At 33.0% G+C, this 17,678-nt stretch overlaps 2 protein-coding genes and 2 pseudogenes across 2 annotated transcripts; all 4 read right to left on the reverse strand.

The window, feature by feature from the left end:
* Positions 1 to 659: 659 nt before the first annotated feature.
* On the reverse strand, positions 660 to 3,086 carry LOC132800797 (rust resistance kinase Lr10-like; annotated as a pseudogene).
* Positions 3,087 to 3,728: 642 nt separating this feature from the next.
* On the reverse strand, positions 3,729 to 6,736 carry LOC112491622 (uncharacterized; annotated as a pseudogene).
* Positions 6,737 to 7,360: 624 nt separating this feature from the next.
* LOC107419390 (rust resistance kinase Lr10-like) lies at positions 7,361 to 10,646 on the reverse strand. The gene is made up of 4 exons (XM_048474141.2): positions 9,788 to 10,646; positions 9,606 to 9,641; positions 9,314 to 9,343; positions 7,361 to 8,703 (listed from the first exon to the last, which is right to left on the reverse strand). Exons 1-4 carry the CDS (start codon positions 10,587 to 10,589, stop codon positions 7,556 to 7,558), a joined length of 2,016 nt encoding a protein of 671 aa, XP_048330098.2. The 5' UTR covers positions 10,590 to 10,646; the 3' UTR covers positions 7,361 to 7,555.
* Positions 10,647 to 11,945: 1,299 nt separating this feature from the next.
* On the reverse strand, positions 11,946 to 12,647 carry LOC125422740 (rust resistance kinase Lr10). The gene is made up of 2 exons (XM_048474870.2): positions 12,464 to 12,647; positions 11,946 to 12,364 (listed from the first exon to the last, which is right to left on the reverse strand). Exons 1-2 carry the CDS (start codon positions 12,645 to 12,647, stop codon positions 11,946 to 11,948), a joined length of 603 nt encoding a protein of 200 aa, XP_048330827.2.
* Positions 12,648 to 17,678: the final 5,031 nt, after the last annotated feature.

Below are 17,678 nucleotides of genomic sequence, written 5' to 3' on the forward strand. Positions count from 1 at the left end.
TTAGTTTCCTCTGTTCTACGTTTATAACAATCTTAAGCTTCTCGACTTTCAATGAGCAATTCCAGTCTGAAGAAGCATGGGAAGCAGTGAATGGTCCCTATGAAAAGAATTAATCAAGAAATTGCAACTACAATTTTGCAGGTAATAAAATGACCCTAGAATTTTGATTGGTGATATAGCTCCCCTCTTTCACTAAAAAAACCTGATAAAATGATCCCAAAATTAAAAAGGTAAATACAAGAACAAAATTTTAGCTAAAAGCCTTGGATTCATGAAGATTATGAAAGGCCAATCCATTTGAATGATATTTTTCCATGTTGTATTGAGAAAGGAAATTAATCTACTAAAAATTCAATTTCATGTTCGAGAAGCATTGAGGTAATGTACAACCTCTATTTACCTTCAATTTGAGTTTGTGGCATTTGCAAATCACTGCCAATTGTAGATACCAATTCACCAGGTAATGAGTTTGATTTTGTTTATCATCTTTTTTTTTTTTTTTTTTTTTTTTTTTTTTTAAATTAAAAAAAAAAATACAGTTCCTAATGTTTCTGTATTCCTTACTAATTTTTTTGAGCCAATCTGAAAGCATCAAACATAAATTCACTCTATGTCTACAAATTGGTTGATTTGTAAATACAAAAATTATTCATGCAGGATTTGATGCATAACACCAAAGATGATAAACATAGTAATAATAATAATAATAATAATAATAAAGCATGTTCGTATCTGATAATGTAAAAGTAAATCTAACAGCACATTTGTCGTAGCAAATGAGAATCTGATTTGAGGACCTTAACCTTACCCTTTACAGCAAAAAACAAAAAAGACGACGACCACAACTAATGAATGTGATATATCTCTTATTTTGCATCCAGAATCTGAATAATCTCTTCAGAATCATCATTTGAAGATGTTATTGAGCATCTTGAATTTGATTTCACCCCTTTATCATTTGCAGTATTTTCTTCTGGACATAGAAAAGGCTTTGGAAGCATTTGTAAACTTTCAACTTCTCCCTCAAGCATCTCTTTGACTCTGTTCATTGATGGTCGATCACTTGGTTTCATTTGTATACACCATAATGCCACTATAATCATCTTCTTTCTTATTTTTTATTCATCCTCTGTTGCATCTCCCTTTTCTAAGTCATTACCTTTATTGAATTGGTCGTAAATCCATGAAGGAAAATAAATTTGACTCGTATGCTCTGCAACTGCATTCAAATTCTTTCTTCTACTGGCCATTTCCATCAATAACATTCCAAAACTATAAACATCGGCTTTGTTAGAAACTCCTCCAATGTTTTTATAAGATAGCTCTAGAGCTATGTATCCCACGGTTCTTCTTGCTGCAGTTAGAGACACGATGCTATTGTCTAATGGGCATAACCTTGCAAGTTCAAAATCAGAAACCTTTGGAATAAAATTCTCATCCAAAAGAATGTTATGCAGTATAATATCAAAATGCAAGATTTGCACATTGCATCCTTGATGGAGATATTCAATACCAAAAGCCACTCCACATGAAATTTCACACATTGTCTTGTAATCTAAGGAGCTAAGTCCTTTTGAAGAAAAAAGATATTTATCAAGAGATCCACTAGACATAAAATCATACACAAGAGCACACTTTGATCCCTCAACACAATAGCCAACCAGTTGCACCACATTGACATGGTGAATCCTTCCGATGGTAGAAACCTCATTGATGAAATCTTGCCCATTGGCTTTAGATTTTTCTAACATCTTGATTGCTACTAGACGTCCACTACGAAGCTTTCCTTTATAGACAGAACCATAACCTCCCTCCCCTAATTTGTTCTTGAAAACCCTAGACATCTTTCTCATATCAGAATATGAGTACCTTAAAGGCATGAGGTTATTATTAGTTTGTAAGAATTCTTCAATCATATTATACATTGATAAATGCCGCCTTCGCCATTTGTAGATAAAAAATGCAATTACAATTGGAATGCCAAGTATGAATTTCCATCCTAGAAGCAAAGCTGCAGGAAAATTTACCGAATTGGGTGGAAAATTATTCCCAAACTTTAACTTTGAGTTGACAAGAATACAAAAAACTTATCCTACAGAGAGAGAGCAATAGTTGATTAATGTGTCACATAAATTCCAAATGTCTGACCTACAAGAATACATAGGGGTTAGCAGCCAAAAAAAAAAAAAAAAAATAGAGAGAGTGCTTCGATGCTGAGAAGAACTGCAAGAACAAAGAAAACCCTATAGTAAAAAAAAAAGTTAAATAAATTAGATGCCCAAAAAATCCTGATGACAAATCATTTTATTTTTTTTTGTGCATGCCATCTGATAGAATATCAAAGAATTATCACAAATAAACTAACAAGAATCAATTTTCATCCCCCCAAAAAAAAAAAAAATAAAAAAAAAATCAGTTTTTCATATTTAGTAAACAGCATTAAGCAGTACTATCTGAAAACTGATTGTAGGATGGTAATATAGTATATTAGGATAATGAGAGAAGATCCTCACAATTTTCAATATAAAGAATGATACTGATACCTACACATTAGAAACAGAGAAATATGTTAGCTCACACCATAATCATATTCCATAAAAATGATAATAATAATAATAATTCTTTCTTCTACTTATACCACACTGGACCTTGTCGTTGGATTCATGGACGTAGCAATGCTTACACAATTGGCCTTTGGGAGCAAAACTTGGCAACCAAGAAAGCTCAAAGCCGTATACAAATTGAATATGTAGGTCTTTGTAGGAAATGTTGTTGCTGTTTTCCCAAGTTCTCTGATTCCAAGATGTGATCATAGCCATGTGCTCTATACGGCAAGAATCATGTAACTCAGATGGATATGTTTGACCAACCTTCACATAAGCATATTCATTTTTTGATAAAGTAGTAGTAGCTCTACTACTAATAGTGCATGGAGGAGCAGTAATGGCTTTATAAAGAGGAGACTCCACCGGAATTTCACACTTCAAGAAAGTCACAGCCTCGGAAACTAATTTCCCATACCAATAATTTCCATTTTGAATATCCATCCGAAAAAGATATGGGTCTACATTTTCTCTCTTCTTCATTGTATACCCTCAAACAAACATTCTTGTTTAAACTAAAAAAAAATGGATATACACTTAAAATTAATTGATGTTAACTTCACTTTTTAATTAAAATGTCTCCTGAAGCATTTCATTATTGGTGGTAAGAGGAATCATAGAGGATGATAAAAATTTTACGGTGGAAGAACCTCTTATATTCTTATATTCGTCTTTACTGGTTCTTTTTGAAAAGTTTTATTTACTTTTACGCCAATCGGTTGCAGCACATGAGTTAGCAAAGTTTAATTTAGTAAGGGCTCTAGCAGCTTATTCTTCTTGCTTATTTTATTTATTTTCTTATTATTTTTATTTTTATTTTTTAAAATGTTTATGATACTTTAATATAATTTCACTTGTTTCTTTGAAACAATAAAATAAAAAATAAAAAAAAGTAAAATGCCTCCTTTATTTTTAAATTTTGAAAAAAAATTTTTTTTAAACGAAATAAAATATTTTTATTCACATGAGGTATATGTATAATTTTGAGAATACAAAGTATATTTTATATTTAGTAGTCAATGAATGTTTATCAATGTCAATGAAAACCTATCCATACCTATAGAAATCTTTCAAAATGAAAGCATATAAAAGTTTGACAATCTTTCATCATTCTGCAACTCTATAAAATTTAATAGGATTTCATTAACTTTGCAAACGTAATCACTTAAAAAAATTTCATAAAAATATTCAAATGTCTATATTAAAAATACTCCAGTCATTGCGACAAGGGTGGTCAACGAAGACTTATAAAGCCCTTATCACAGGGTCACTACAAAAGGATATCGAATTTGAAGAGTATTGGTATCGGTGAGAAGGGAGCTCTGAGTCACCTGGGCCACCAATTCGTTGCTTGGTCGATTCTCGAAACCATACAAAAAGAAGGAAATTACATATTGTAGTGCTCCTCTGCCAAATTTCCATTAAATTTTCACACATATTATTTAAAATTCATCATCATTGTTATTAAAGCATAGCCATCCCATAATTAGTTTGCCTCTGCATTATATTTTTTTCATCCCTCTCTCTATCAACTCCCCGGTCTACCATTGTTGTTAGTGGCCATTCTGGTTTTAGACTAAGGTAGCCTTACAATTAATTTGAAAAACTTTTAAGCTATTACAAAGTGGAACTAACTCTGCATATGAAGCCAATTAAATAGATAGAAAACAAGACACTTAAGTATCAGCCCAAAAAAAAAAAAAAAAAAAAAAAAAAAACCACTTTGAACAGGAAACAGGAATTGACCAAGACAAACTGCAAGGCTTCTCCAGCAATTCGTTCTAGTCAATCAACTACAATTCAATACCAAACTAGTGCCATTAGGCATCAACAAGCAAAAGTAGTCATCGGCCCCATGGCTGACCCATGAATAAACCCTCAATGATCACCATCTGGGTCTTCACCAGGTCAGCCACTGCTCTTTTAAACTGTGTATTGTAAGACGGAAGCGTGTTCTGTATCCTTTAAAAGTGATACTGTGCTAGAATTCTTCTGTATCCTTTAATGGTGAGACTAAGCTAGAATTCTTCTCCATGGGAGATTCTGACAATGTAATAGTTAAAAATTGGAGCTTTCATAAGAGCTATTCAATTCACATCTTTTAGTGGCTTGTACATAAGACTTCTTTGGTTGGCAGCAATTCTTATATTATTCCGCAACCCCCTATAGTCCTTTAGTTGTGACACTAGAGGCATTTTTAGTTGTAACACTTCAAAGATAATCAAAAGAAAGTAGGCACACAAATGTACGGAAGTAATGACATTAAATCCTTGACCAAGGAAAAGATTAGGTGTATTATCTGAGTCACATCATTATAGAGTTGAAGTGATCTCCAATGACCAAGTGACTGACTGTTATTTACTCTGACAAGGGGGCTTATCCAATTTACCAGAAAGAACTAAGGTATGATTTCTCTGTTGCATGAAAATATATTACTGGAGAAAAGAACAGTCTACCACATTATAACTCCAGAAAGAATAGCTCTAAGCAATTAACACCACACATACCAGTTTTAGTCCTCAGCATTGCTTTTCCATAGGAATTATAAAAACGAGAAAACTGGCATGTAAATGCTTAAACAGGGCGTGCCAATAATCAATGCATTCAAAGGAGAAAAGAGCAGAAATTCTTCAAGAAAACAAATCTCTCGAATGAAAGGTGCGAATCTATTGTACACATCGATGCCATTTAAGTCCTTACGTTGCTTCAGGCCCACAAGAAGTCAACAACTATTTGTGCATCTAGCAAAATAACAACTTTTAGACTAGATTGAAACTAAAGTCCACTCCAAGCCTACTTATTTTCTCGGAATAAATTGCAGTCAACTAATTACATAGAAAACAGAACAGTCTAATCAATGAATGTTAAAAAGAGACAGAAAAATATGTTAGAAATATATCAACAATCATATTTGTAGGTAGATAGCTGTATACCTCAACTTTAGATTACGGCTTGTGTTGGCTAATTGATGTCCAAGTTCACTCCTCAAATCTGATACAGAATCAGCAATCATGGCCTATGCATAGAAGGACAAGTCTAACATAAACAAATGTATAAACTTAACAGGACCGTACACTAAGAATTCAGTCATCAATTCACTTGTACCTAACACAACATTTCTACACTCTGAAGCAAATAAGTACAAGAACATATATAAAAATGCTTCATTGACCCATGTTTGGAGGGAGAGAAGGATATATTGACTATACCAGGCAATCTCCAAATGCTCCACCCATAAGAGCAATCTCATACGATTGACCGAGAGAATCGTTTCCTGCTTTTAGGATAAGCTGGTCAATCCCTGATTAATTACATCCTCCAAATTCAAACAAAGCAACTGCAAAATCCTTATACACCCAAATAAAGAGAGAACTTCTTAGCTTTATAGCTTTAAAAAAAAAAAAAAAAAAAAAAATTCAAAAACCAATAAACCGATAAAAAAAAAATTACCTGCTTGAACAAAGATGGATTCAAATTTCAAACCCACATCGAATTAACATTCAAATCTTTTAGACCACTACCAGCTCTTTCCTTGAAATAATCAAAAGCAATAGTAGCTCCACTCCTCCGGATATCAATAACCCTCTCCATATTCAACAAGAACTCTCACCGCAAAGACCCTCCACTGCGGCCTTATGGTGATCCGAAACCACCACTCTGCTGACCTTGGAAGAGATTTTGAACCCTGATGGATCCACGAAGTCTAGAAGGTAAATATCGCTGATTTCAGGAAGAGGGAGTTGATTGGAAACGATGGGGTTGCAGACATTGTTGGGGAAGAACATCACCAGAAGATAAGCAGCAGAGAAGAAAAGGTGAGCTGATAAAGCTGCAAAAGCTCTGTCTGGGCATGGATAGTGGCATAGAACCGCAGGTTTCTTCGGCATCATCATCGTAATCATGGTCGTTATGGGCTTGGCTAAACCCAAACCTCCAAGAACATTCAACTCCATGTTTGGTTGCTCTGCTTCAGAGACAGTTTCGAGGGAAAGAAGAGAAGGGCTTGGTAGATTTAGTAGAAACGATGTGGTAAAACTACCAGAGCGAATTGGTAGACTTTGAAATGGGGAAAACTACCAAAGCGAAGTCAGAGCTTAGAACATGCCTGTTTTGACCATTTACAATAAATGAATAAAAGTTTTTTTTTTTTTTTTTTAATAGCCCAAATGCAATTTGTTTATTTATATATTTTTGGAAGATTAATTACAAAATTTCCTTATTAAAATACAAATTTTGATTTTTTTTTTTTTGCCTTTTGAGTGAAAAAAAATAATGATTACTACTTACATTCACACATAATATTTTTAATTAATAATGTTGCGAGACATCAAATAATTAACCAAATAATATAATAAAATAACATAGTATTATTTTATTGATTTTAATATTTAATTACATTTATTCATTAAGAAGCTAAATAAATCATTAAAAAAAATTAAACATATCTATATTTAAGTTATATATAAATATATATTTGTCAACCAATAGAATAATAATATATCATTTTTACCACATAAACTTTTCATATCTTTAACATTATTGATTTTTCATTGGAAAAAATTGGTTTCTCCATTTTCACATGGTATGAGATAATGAGAAGAGAAGAATCGTGAACTTAATGACTTGCAAACAAAGAAGTATAGAACTTTTTATTTTTTTATTTTTGAAGTACAGATTGAAACATTAAAATAATGGTCTTTGTAAACAATAAGTGGGATTTTTATGATCATTCTTATTGTCTCGTATTTGTGGTCAAGTTTTAGTAGACCAATCGGAATCATCCCTCAATATATAAATTACTTTGCTTCTAGAAAGGAAAATACTAATTTAATACAGAGTCTTATGGCATCGTAAATGAAAATTTGTTTCTAAAACAAGTAAAGGGATAAAAGCATATATTTGACATAGTAAATGTGAAAACAACAAACCTACCATTCTTAGATTTTATCTCTTTAACTTGATTCTATAATTTGACTAATCTCTTCGGACTCGTCATGACATGAAGCTGTTGTTAAGTATCTTGAATCTGTTTTGACCCCTTCATCATTGACAGGCTTTTCGTGTGGACATACAAAAGGCTTTGGAGGCATTTGCAGGCTTTCAACATCTCCCTCAAGCATCTCTTTGACTCTGTTCATTGTTGGTCGATCATTTGGATTCATCTGTATACACCATAATGCAACTATAATCATCTTCTTTCTTATTTTTGATTCATCCTCTGTTGCATCGCCCATTTCAATGTTGTTTCCTTCCTTGAATTGATCATAGATCCACGAAGGAAAGTAAATTTGACTTGTATGATCTGCACATGCATTCAAATTCTTTCTTCTACTAGCCATTTCCATCAATAGCATTCCGAAACTATAAACATCTGCTTTGTTAGAAATTGTTCCAATATTCTTGTAAAACAACTCTGGAGCTATGTATCCCATGGTTCCTCTCGCTGCGGTAAGAGAGACAATGCTATTGCCTAATGGGGATAATCTTGCAAGCCCAAAATCAGAAACCTTTGGAATAAATTTCTCATCCAAAAGAATGTTGTGCGGCTTGATATCAAAATGCAGAATTTGCATGTTGCATCCTCGATGAAGATATTCAATACCACGAGCCACTCCACATGAGATTTCACACATTGTCTTGCAGTCTAAGGAGCTAATTCTGTCTTGAGAAAAAAGATATTTGTCAAGAGATCCATTAGGCATAAAATCGTATACAAGAGCACGTTTTGATCCCTTAGCACAAAAACCAACAAGCTGCACGACATTGACGTGGTGAATCCTTCCAATGGTAGAAACTTCATTGATGAAATCTTGGCCATTAGCCTTGGATTTCTCTAACATCTTGATTGCTACAAAACGTCCACTACGAAGTTTTCCTTTATAGACAGAACCATAACCTCCTTCACCTAGTTTGTCCTTGAAACCCTTAGTCATCTTTCTGATTTCAGAGTATGAATACCTTATAGGCATAAGATCGTTGTTAGTTTGTAAGAATTCTTCGATAATGTTATACATTGATAAATGTCGCCTTCGCCATTTGCATATAAGAAATGCAATTACAAATGGAATCCCAAGAACAAATTTTACTCCGCTCCACATAGCTGTAGGAAAATATATACCAAATGAGTTATTTGATAATTATCAATGTATAGTTTTAAAACTGCATGTATAAAAATTTTCTTAACAGATAGAGCAATAGTTAATCAATGTCCCAAATTTGAATTGTTTAGTATATTTGCTTTTCAATTCAAAATTATGTTCAAGTAATAAAATCATCATCCCTTCTCTGACAGTCCCAGTGTCAAAGAATAAGAATCATAAAATCATGAATCTCATTGATCTTGTTGTATTAATTCCTTATTCTCATATTTTTACATATTTGAGATCTTCTACTTGTTTTTCTTTCATGTTTGCTTTTTAACATTTGAAATATATATCCATACATATTTAATTTGAATTTATTTATCTTTCTGATCTTCCATTTTTTTTTTTTTTGGTTGATAAAATGATTTTATATCATTCATTAAAATTGACAAATCAGGATTGAAAAACAAGTATAGGACAAGGACAGAGGAAAAAAAACAAACAAAGGATTCTAATTCGATTTATACACAAAGTAGATAGATGTACGACACTGATTTGCATATAGAGAGTTAAATTGTTAAAGTACTCATGCTAGAAAAAAAAGGGAGTTGTAAATTAAGGATTTACCGATCAGGAGGAGCACCCCCAAAATGAGAGCTACAAGACCAAAAACGAACCAAGTAAGAGAGGTTAATAAATTAGATGTCCAAAAAAAATGATCCTGCATAAATCAATCAAGTAAAAAGGCTTTGTGTGTGCAGATTTAATTGTTAGAAGATATATAGGATCATAGAAAATTCTCACAAATAAACAATCAAAAATTAGATTTTTCGTATTTATCAAGCAGTTTGTGAAAACTGTTTCTTTCTAGGATAGTAATAGTATATTAGGATGTTGAGACTTGAGAGAGGATACTCACTGAGAATCTTCCAAAAAATATTAATCCCATCATCGCCTACAGTGAGAAACAGAAATTAACACTGCCAGCTCACACCATTATTATATTATATATCTCTTAAAGGTAGTGAAAACTCTATTAATTCCACAATCTAATACAAAAAAAAAAAAAAAAAAAAAAATCAGGCTTCTATATATCCTTACAATCGACCCTGTTGTTGGAACCTTTGACATAGCAACTGTCACCAGAATAAACATTATTAGCAAAACTTGGCAACCATGAAAGCTCAAAGCCGTATACAAGTTGATTGTGTATGTCTTTGTAGGAAATGTTGGTGCTGCTTTTTTCCCAAATTCTCTGCAGTCGTGATGTGATCATAACCATCAGCTCTATACGGCAAGAATCCCCTATCTCCGATGTACTTGTTCCACCAACCTTCACGTAAGAGTAGTATTCCTCTTTGGATAAGGTAGCACTAGCAGCACCACTCCAATTAATGCATGGATCGGTGGGTATGTAAAGAGGAGACTTAACTGGATGTTCACACTTGACGAATGTTATAGCTTCTGAAAGTGAATATGATTCACTGTCTGTATTCATCCTAATTAAATATGGATCTCCGTAACTGAAGTTATACTTGAACAGAGAGTAAGGAGGTACCAAGGAGCAATTAGCCTTGTCAATATTGACGTCCGCCAGTCGGATTGTGTAGTTATCGTAATTGATTGCATGGACATGGTATTTTCCCGAATACAAGTATAAGATAGTAGTACTGTTGTTATTCTCGCAAGATAGTTCATAGCCTTTCTTCCCGCAGTTTGGTGGATCGGTTTGGAGCCGAAAAGGGTAGCTTATATTGGGTATATTTCCACATGAAGATGCAGGGCAAAGATGATGATTATGATGTTTTGCATAGCTAGTTTGAATATGGAAAACCATCAAAACAAGAAAGATGAAGCTGCTTGGGCCTATGAATGGTGAAGAAGACGGTCTTCCAATCTCCATTTTGGTGGAGGGGGATGATATCAGTTGGGGTCTATCCTTCTCTATTTTCTACTTATATCATCCACACACACACACATACATAAATATATATACATATATATATATGAATTCTACCATATAAAGGGATGTTTATTATTGATCAAATATATGTGGCAATTAAATTTGTTGACTATCACTATCCATATGGATGATTTTTCCAAGGTAAGGACCCCGGGAGTCAGTCCTCCTTCCCTATTCAGAATTGAAAAGTCAAATCTAGAAAAATAAACCCTTTTAGTCAAACATAGAAAAACTTCGATTTTATAATATGTAAACTACCTAAAACACTCTTATCCACCAAAAACTTCAAAAATCGAATGGCAACATTAGTAGGATGTGTTTCCTGACAATCTGATTAAAAATTTCTTTAATGAGAGAATCATTATCCATTAGCACTGTACGGATATAATATAGGATCTATTCCTTCTGTAAGCGATAAGTCTGTAAATATGCAAGAGCATTTCTCTATTCAATATAATTTCTATTCCCTTTATTTGTTTATGGTATCAAAGGAGAGTTCTGTTTCTCAACCAGATCTTTGTTTCTCAAGCGGCAAAATGCCACGTTTGGAAGGACTCAAACTTTCCATATGGTCCTTTTATCAATGATCCAGTTTAAAACAAGAAAAACGAGGCCTAGACCTGTGAGGGGTGAAGAAGGTCTTCCAATAATTTCCATTTGAGGAAGGAGGAAGAATATATGAATTATGAGTTCTTTAACAAAAACAAACTACAGTCTATGTATACCAAACTTCTTCATATCTTCCACATATATGAAGTTTATCAATACTGGGTGACCATGTTACGTGTAGAAAAAGTTTGTTGACTGTCACCATCTATATGTAAGATTTTTCCAAGGCAAGGACTTCTTCCTAGCTCATTTATAATTGGAAATTCAAAACTCGAAAAAACATTCTGATCTCGTCAAACATAGAAAAACTGACTGTTATTAGTATCTTAAAAATATATTTATATATACATATATATGGATATTGATCTGTTGGAAACATTTCCTTATTCTGGGAAGCTAATGGTGTGGCAAGTACTTTAGCAGAAAGCCTTGGTTCATGAAGACTATGAAACGTTGGACCCATAGAAAACCAAAGCCTAACAAAAAATAAATTGCCAAGAAATATACTCTCTTCTTTGTTGCATACGTACCCTCAAACAAACAATTCTTAAAAAAAATAAAAAATATAAGATAAAAAATAAACATGGATATACAATACAATTAATGGATAATGTTTTACTTCACTTTTTAAGTAAATTGTCTCCTGATTAACCAAAAAAATGTTAAATGTCTCCTGAAGCAATTTTTTTATTGGTGGTGGAGGATTATAAAAGATGATAAGAACTTTCGAGTGCTATTTGTATGCTCTGCAGCTGCATTCAAATTCTTTCTGTTACTGGCCATTTCCATCAATAATATTCCAAAACTATCAACGTCGGCTTTGTGAGGAACTCCTCCAATGTTTTTGTAAAATAGCACTGAAGCTATGTATCCCATGGTTCCTCTTGCTGCAGTTAGAGACACGATGCTATTGTCTAATGGGCATAACCTTGCAAGTCCAAAATCAGAAACCTTTGGAATAAAATTCTCATCCAAAAGAATGTTATGCGGTTTAATATCAAAATGTAAGATTTGCATATTGCATCCTTGATGGAGATATTCAATACCACAAGCCACTCCACATGAAATTTCACACATTGTCTTGCAATCTAAGGAGTTAATTCCTTCTAAAGAAAAAAGAAATAATGACATATACCAAAATAACCAACCAACACAATAAAATCATACACAAGAGCACGCTTTGATCCTTCAACACAAGAACCAACCAGTTGCACCACATATGACATGGTGAATCCTTCCAATGGTAGAAAACTCATTGATGAAATCTTGCCCATTGGCTTTAGATTTTTCTAACATCTTGATTGCTACTAGATGTCCACTACAAAGCTTTCCTTTATAGACAGAACCATAACCTCCTTCCCCTAATTTGTTCTTGAAACCCCTAGACATCTTTCTTATATCAGAATATGAGTACCTTATAGGCATAAGGTTATTGTTAGTTTGTAAGAATTCTTCAATCATATTATACATTGATAAATGCTGCCTTCGTCATTTGTAGATAAAAAACGCAATTACAATTGGAATGCCAAGTATGAATTTCCATTCTAGAAGCAAAGCTGCAGGAAAATTTACCGAAGTGGGTGGAAAATTATTCCCAAACCTCAACTTTGAGTTGACAAGAATACATAAAACTTATCTTACAGATAGAGCAATAGTTAATAAATGTGTCACATAAATTTCAAATGTGTGATCTACTTCATTTAATTAGTATATATACGCTTTTCAGTTCCACTAAAGTCTTATTAAAGTATAGAAATCATCAATCTAATTGCAATTGCAGCATTAATCTTGTATTCAAATCCCCATATATAAACAAACGTACTATATGTATTTGCCTATACAGAATTGAATTCTTAAATTGCTTATGTTAGAACAAAAGCTGGGAAATGTAAATTAAGGATTTACCAATATATAAGAGAGAGCACTTCTATGCTAAGAAGAAGTACAAGAACAAAGAAGACCCAATAGTAAAAAGTTAAATAAATTAGATGCCCAAAAAATCCTGATGACAAATCATTTTATTTATTTTTTTTTTGGTGCATGCTATCTGATAGAATATCAAAGAATTCTCACAAATAAGCTATCAAGAATCAATTTTCATATTTAGTAAACAGCATTAAGCGTACTATCTGAAAACTGATTGTAGGATGGTAATGTAGTAAATTAGGATAATGAGAGAAGATCCTCACAATTTTCAATATAAAGAATGATACGGATACCCACACATTAGAAACAGAGAAATATTGTTAGCTCACACCATAATCATACTCCATAAAAATAATAATTCTTTCTTCTACTTATATATCCTTACCACACTGGACCTTGTTTGTTGGATTCATGGACGTAGCAATGCTCACCCAATTGGCCTTTGAGAGCAAAACTTGGAAACCAAGAAAGCTCAAAGCCGTATACAAATTGATTGTGTAGGTCTTTGTAGGAAATGTTGTTGCTGTTTTACCAAATTGTCTGAATCCAAGATGTGACCATAGCCATGTGCTCTATACGCGTACAGCAAGAATCATGTAACTGAGATGGATATGTTTTACCAACCTTCACATAAGCATATACATTTTTTGATAAAGTAGTAGTAGCCCTAAAAAAAAAAATGGATTACACTTAAAATTAATTGATGTTAACTTCACTTTTTAAGTAAATGTCTCCTGGAGCATTTCATTATTGGTGGTAAGAGGAATCATAGAGGATGATAAAAATTTTACAGTGGAAGTACCTCTTATATTATTATATTCGTCTTTACTGGCTCTTTTTGAAAAGTTTTATTTACTTTTACGCCAATGATGTTGCAGCACATGAGTTAGCAAAGTTTAATTTAGTAAGGGCCCTAGTAGCTTATTCTTCTTGTTTATTTTATTTATTTTCTTATTATTTTATTTTTATTTTTTAAATGTTTATGATACTTTTCTTTAATATAATTTCATTTGTTTCTTTGAAACAACAGATAAAAAAATAAAGTAAAATGCCACCTTTATTTTTAAATTTTGAAAATCTTAAAACGAAATAAAACATTTTTATTCACATGAGGTATATGCATAATTTTGTTACACCAAAGTATATATTATATTTAGTAGTCAATGAATGCTTATCAACGTCAATGAAAATCCATCAATACCTATAGAATTCTTTTAAAACGAAAGTATATAAAAAGTTTGATAATCTTTCATAATTCTGTAACTCCATAAAAATTGATAGAATTTATTTAATTTTGCAAAAGTAATCACTTAAAAATAGTTCATAAAAATGTTCAAAAATCTATATTAAATATACTCCAATCATTGTGATAAGGGGGGTCAACGAAGACTTATAAGCCCGCATCACAGGGTCACTACAAAAGGATATCCAATTTGAAGAGGATTGGTCTACATAACGGTGAGAGGGGAGCTATGAGTCAGTCACCTAGGCCACCAATTTGTTGGTTGGTTGATTCTCGAAGGGTTATTTCGAAAAATAGCCACCGTACAACTTCATTTTTGAAAAATAGCAAAAAAATTTTTTTTTTTTTAAAAACCACCTTGGGACAAAAATACCTTTGATAAAATTGAAAATTACGCAAAAGGCTTTTTTTATCCTTTCCTTCTTCATCTATACAACCATTCGTGTAAGGGTTTCTCTAAGGCTACTCTTTGCATCTCATCTCCTCTCACTCTCATTTTTTTGTATTTTCTCATATCTAAAACTAAACTCAGGTAAAATTTTTATCTTTTTTCTTATTAGATGAAAGTAAGGAAATATGTGTTTTTTTTCTTTTTTCTCTTTCTCTTTTTTCTTGTATTTTTTGTTAGTTTTGGAATTTTTAAGCTTTTTATTTAATATGGGTATGCAAGAAATTAATTTATGAGCTGTTATATGTGATTTTAAAGATACTTAGGTGGCATATGGTTTGAAAATGGGGGAAATTTTGTGTAAAACTGAAAAATTGCGAAAAACAGTAAAAACGGAGGAAATTTGGCGAAAAAGATGAACTTCTGCCATTTTCCTCCAGTTTGTCAGTTTTCGCAAGTTTTTCGCTAATTTTTCGCCAGTTTTCCGCCAATTTTCGGCCAGTTTTCCGCCAATTTTCCACCAGTAGGAAAAAGCTATATTTGGCCCAAAAAAAAAAAAAAAAACAGAATCAACTTTTTTAATACAGTTAATATGTTTGTTTAGTATTATTCAAAATTTTATATATTTATTGATTTAGTTTAATGTTATTCATTTAATTATGTAGTAAAATGGAAGATGATGATATTATAATTGCGGTTTTATACAATGGAACATTGGTACAAAATGATGGTGGTAATTGGGAATATCGAAATGGTAAAAATATAATGGTTTCCATTGGTAAGAGATGCATAAAATCAGAGTTAGAGGATGAGATTTTCAATTCTATTGAGATAGATCGAAATGAATATTTGCTAAAGCTAAAATGGATATATGGACGATGTGCAGAAAAGTTGGATCCTACAGAAATACGATGTGATAGGGATGTGAAATGCTTTCTTCAAGAAGTGAGGAATGGAGGAATGACAATGATGCGGCCTCCATTGTATGTTGAGGTGATTTCGAAAGTTGAACATGTATGTAGAAATGTTCATCAAACAGCATTTGCTTCGAATAGTGGGAGTAATCTTCATTATTTTTCTTGTCCTCCAATTGTCGTTTGTCTACCACAAGCTTCCGGTACTGAACCTATTCAGGCTACATCTTAGGAAATTATGGTTCAAGAAACTCAGTTTAGAGATCAAGTTGATGTTCGTGGGGCCTGGACATCATTTAACATCCATGAAAGAGTTGATGTTGGAGGTGACTATGCTGAATGGTTTCCTAACGATGGGGAGTATGAACAGTTGCATAGTATTGATCATGATGAGAATTACAATGCAGCAGGGGATGATGTTGATCATAATGATGGAGATTTTGATCATGAGTTGCTGGATAATGATAATGATATGCATCCTGAAATGAACAATGAAGGAGTTGATAATGTTAGGGTTCATCGTGCTACAAGTGACCACATATCATCGAGCAACAGAAGTGGTTCTATGGCCATATTTTCGTCAAAGTTCACTAGCTGTGAGAGAATAGTAGTTGGACAATTATTTCGCAACAAACGTGACTTACAGAATAAACTGAGTATCTATTGCATGCGAGAAAATAAAGAGTTCAAGGTGACACGGTCAACTACACAACGGTATGAGATTGTATGCTTGGAAAATACTTGTAAATGGCGACTACGTGCAACCACATTTAAAAATGGAGAAATATTTGTTGTGAGAATTTTTGATAATGTACACAGTTGTTCGTTAGATATCATGCATCGAGAACATAAGCAGGCCAGTAGCCGGGTTATCGGGCAATGTATCAAATCTAAATATGAAGGTATTGCATGTGTTTACAAACCCAAAGAAATTCAACATGATTTTTTGCAGAAATGTGGGGTGAATATGAGTTACAACAAAGCATGAAGAGGTAAAGAGTATGCACTTAACAGTGTTAGGGGATCTCCAGAGGAGAATTTTGCTAAGTTACCTGCCTACTGTTATGAGTTAGTGTCGAAGAACCCTGGGACTGTTACACGTATCAAAACAGACGATAATAACAATTTTGTATATTTCTTTATGGCGATTGGAGTAAGCATTAGGGGATTTAAATCCCACATAAGACCCGTATTGGTTGTTGATGCAACTACATTGAAAGGGAAATACAAAAGGTACATGTATATTGCATTGGGCATGGATGGCAATAAGCAAATATATCCTTTGGCTTTCGGCATTGGATGTAACACCCTGTCCCAAAGTACAATAGAAATTTTCCAACTTTGACCGAGGTTGACCGTTGACCGTTGACTTTGATCGTTGACCGTTGACCGAATGGGTCAAAAGTTGACTTACGAAGTACACGTTGGCACAAGTTCGTAGACTAGTAGCACGTTGAAAACAAAGCTACGGTTTGAAAGTTGTGAGCAAAACAAGTTGAGATCCAAACTATCCAAGGGGTGCCGGAGTTGACTTTTTGTTCATGCAAAGTTGAGCTTTGACTCATGCATGGTTGTGAAGTACTCATTGATACAAGTCCGTAGACTAGCGGCACGTCCGATTTAGACATGTGGTTTGAAAGTTATGGACCTGTAGAGTTTTTCAAATACAGTATTATTTTAATATTATTTTTAAATATGTGAACAGTGTGCCACGTGTGACTTAATAAAAGATGCCATGTGTCACAACGATGAGATGCCACATGTCAGCTATGGTTAAATACCATATTATTTTATACAATAATATTATTTTAATATTATATAATTATTTTATTTTATTTCTTTTTATTTCTTTTTCTTTTTTCTTTTTTTTCTTTTTCTCTTCTCCCCGTGTGGGAAAAAAAAAAAGGGAGAAAAAGGGGAAAAACACGGGGGGCATGATTTTCTTCTTC

The sequence above is a fragment of the Ziziphus jujuba genome, chromosome 2, assembly GCF_031755915.1.
Source record: "Ziziphus jujuba cultivar Dongzao chromosome 2, ASM3175591v1".
Taxonomy (NCBI): domain Eukaryota; kingdom Viridiplantae; phylum Streptophyta; class Magnoliopsida; order Rosales; family Rhamnaceae; genus Ziziphus; species Ziziphus jujuba.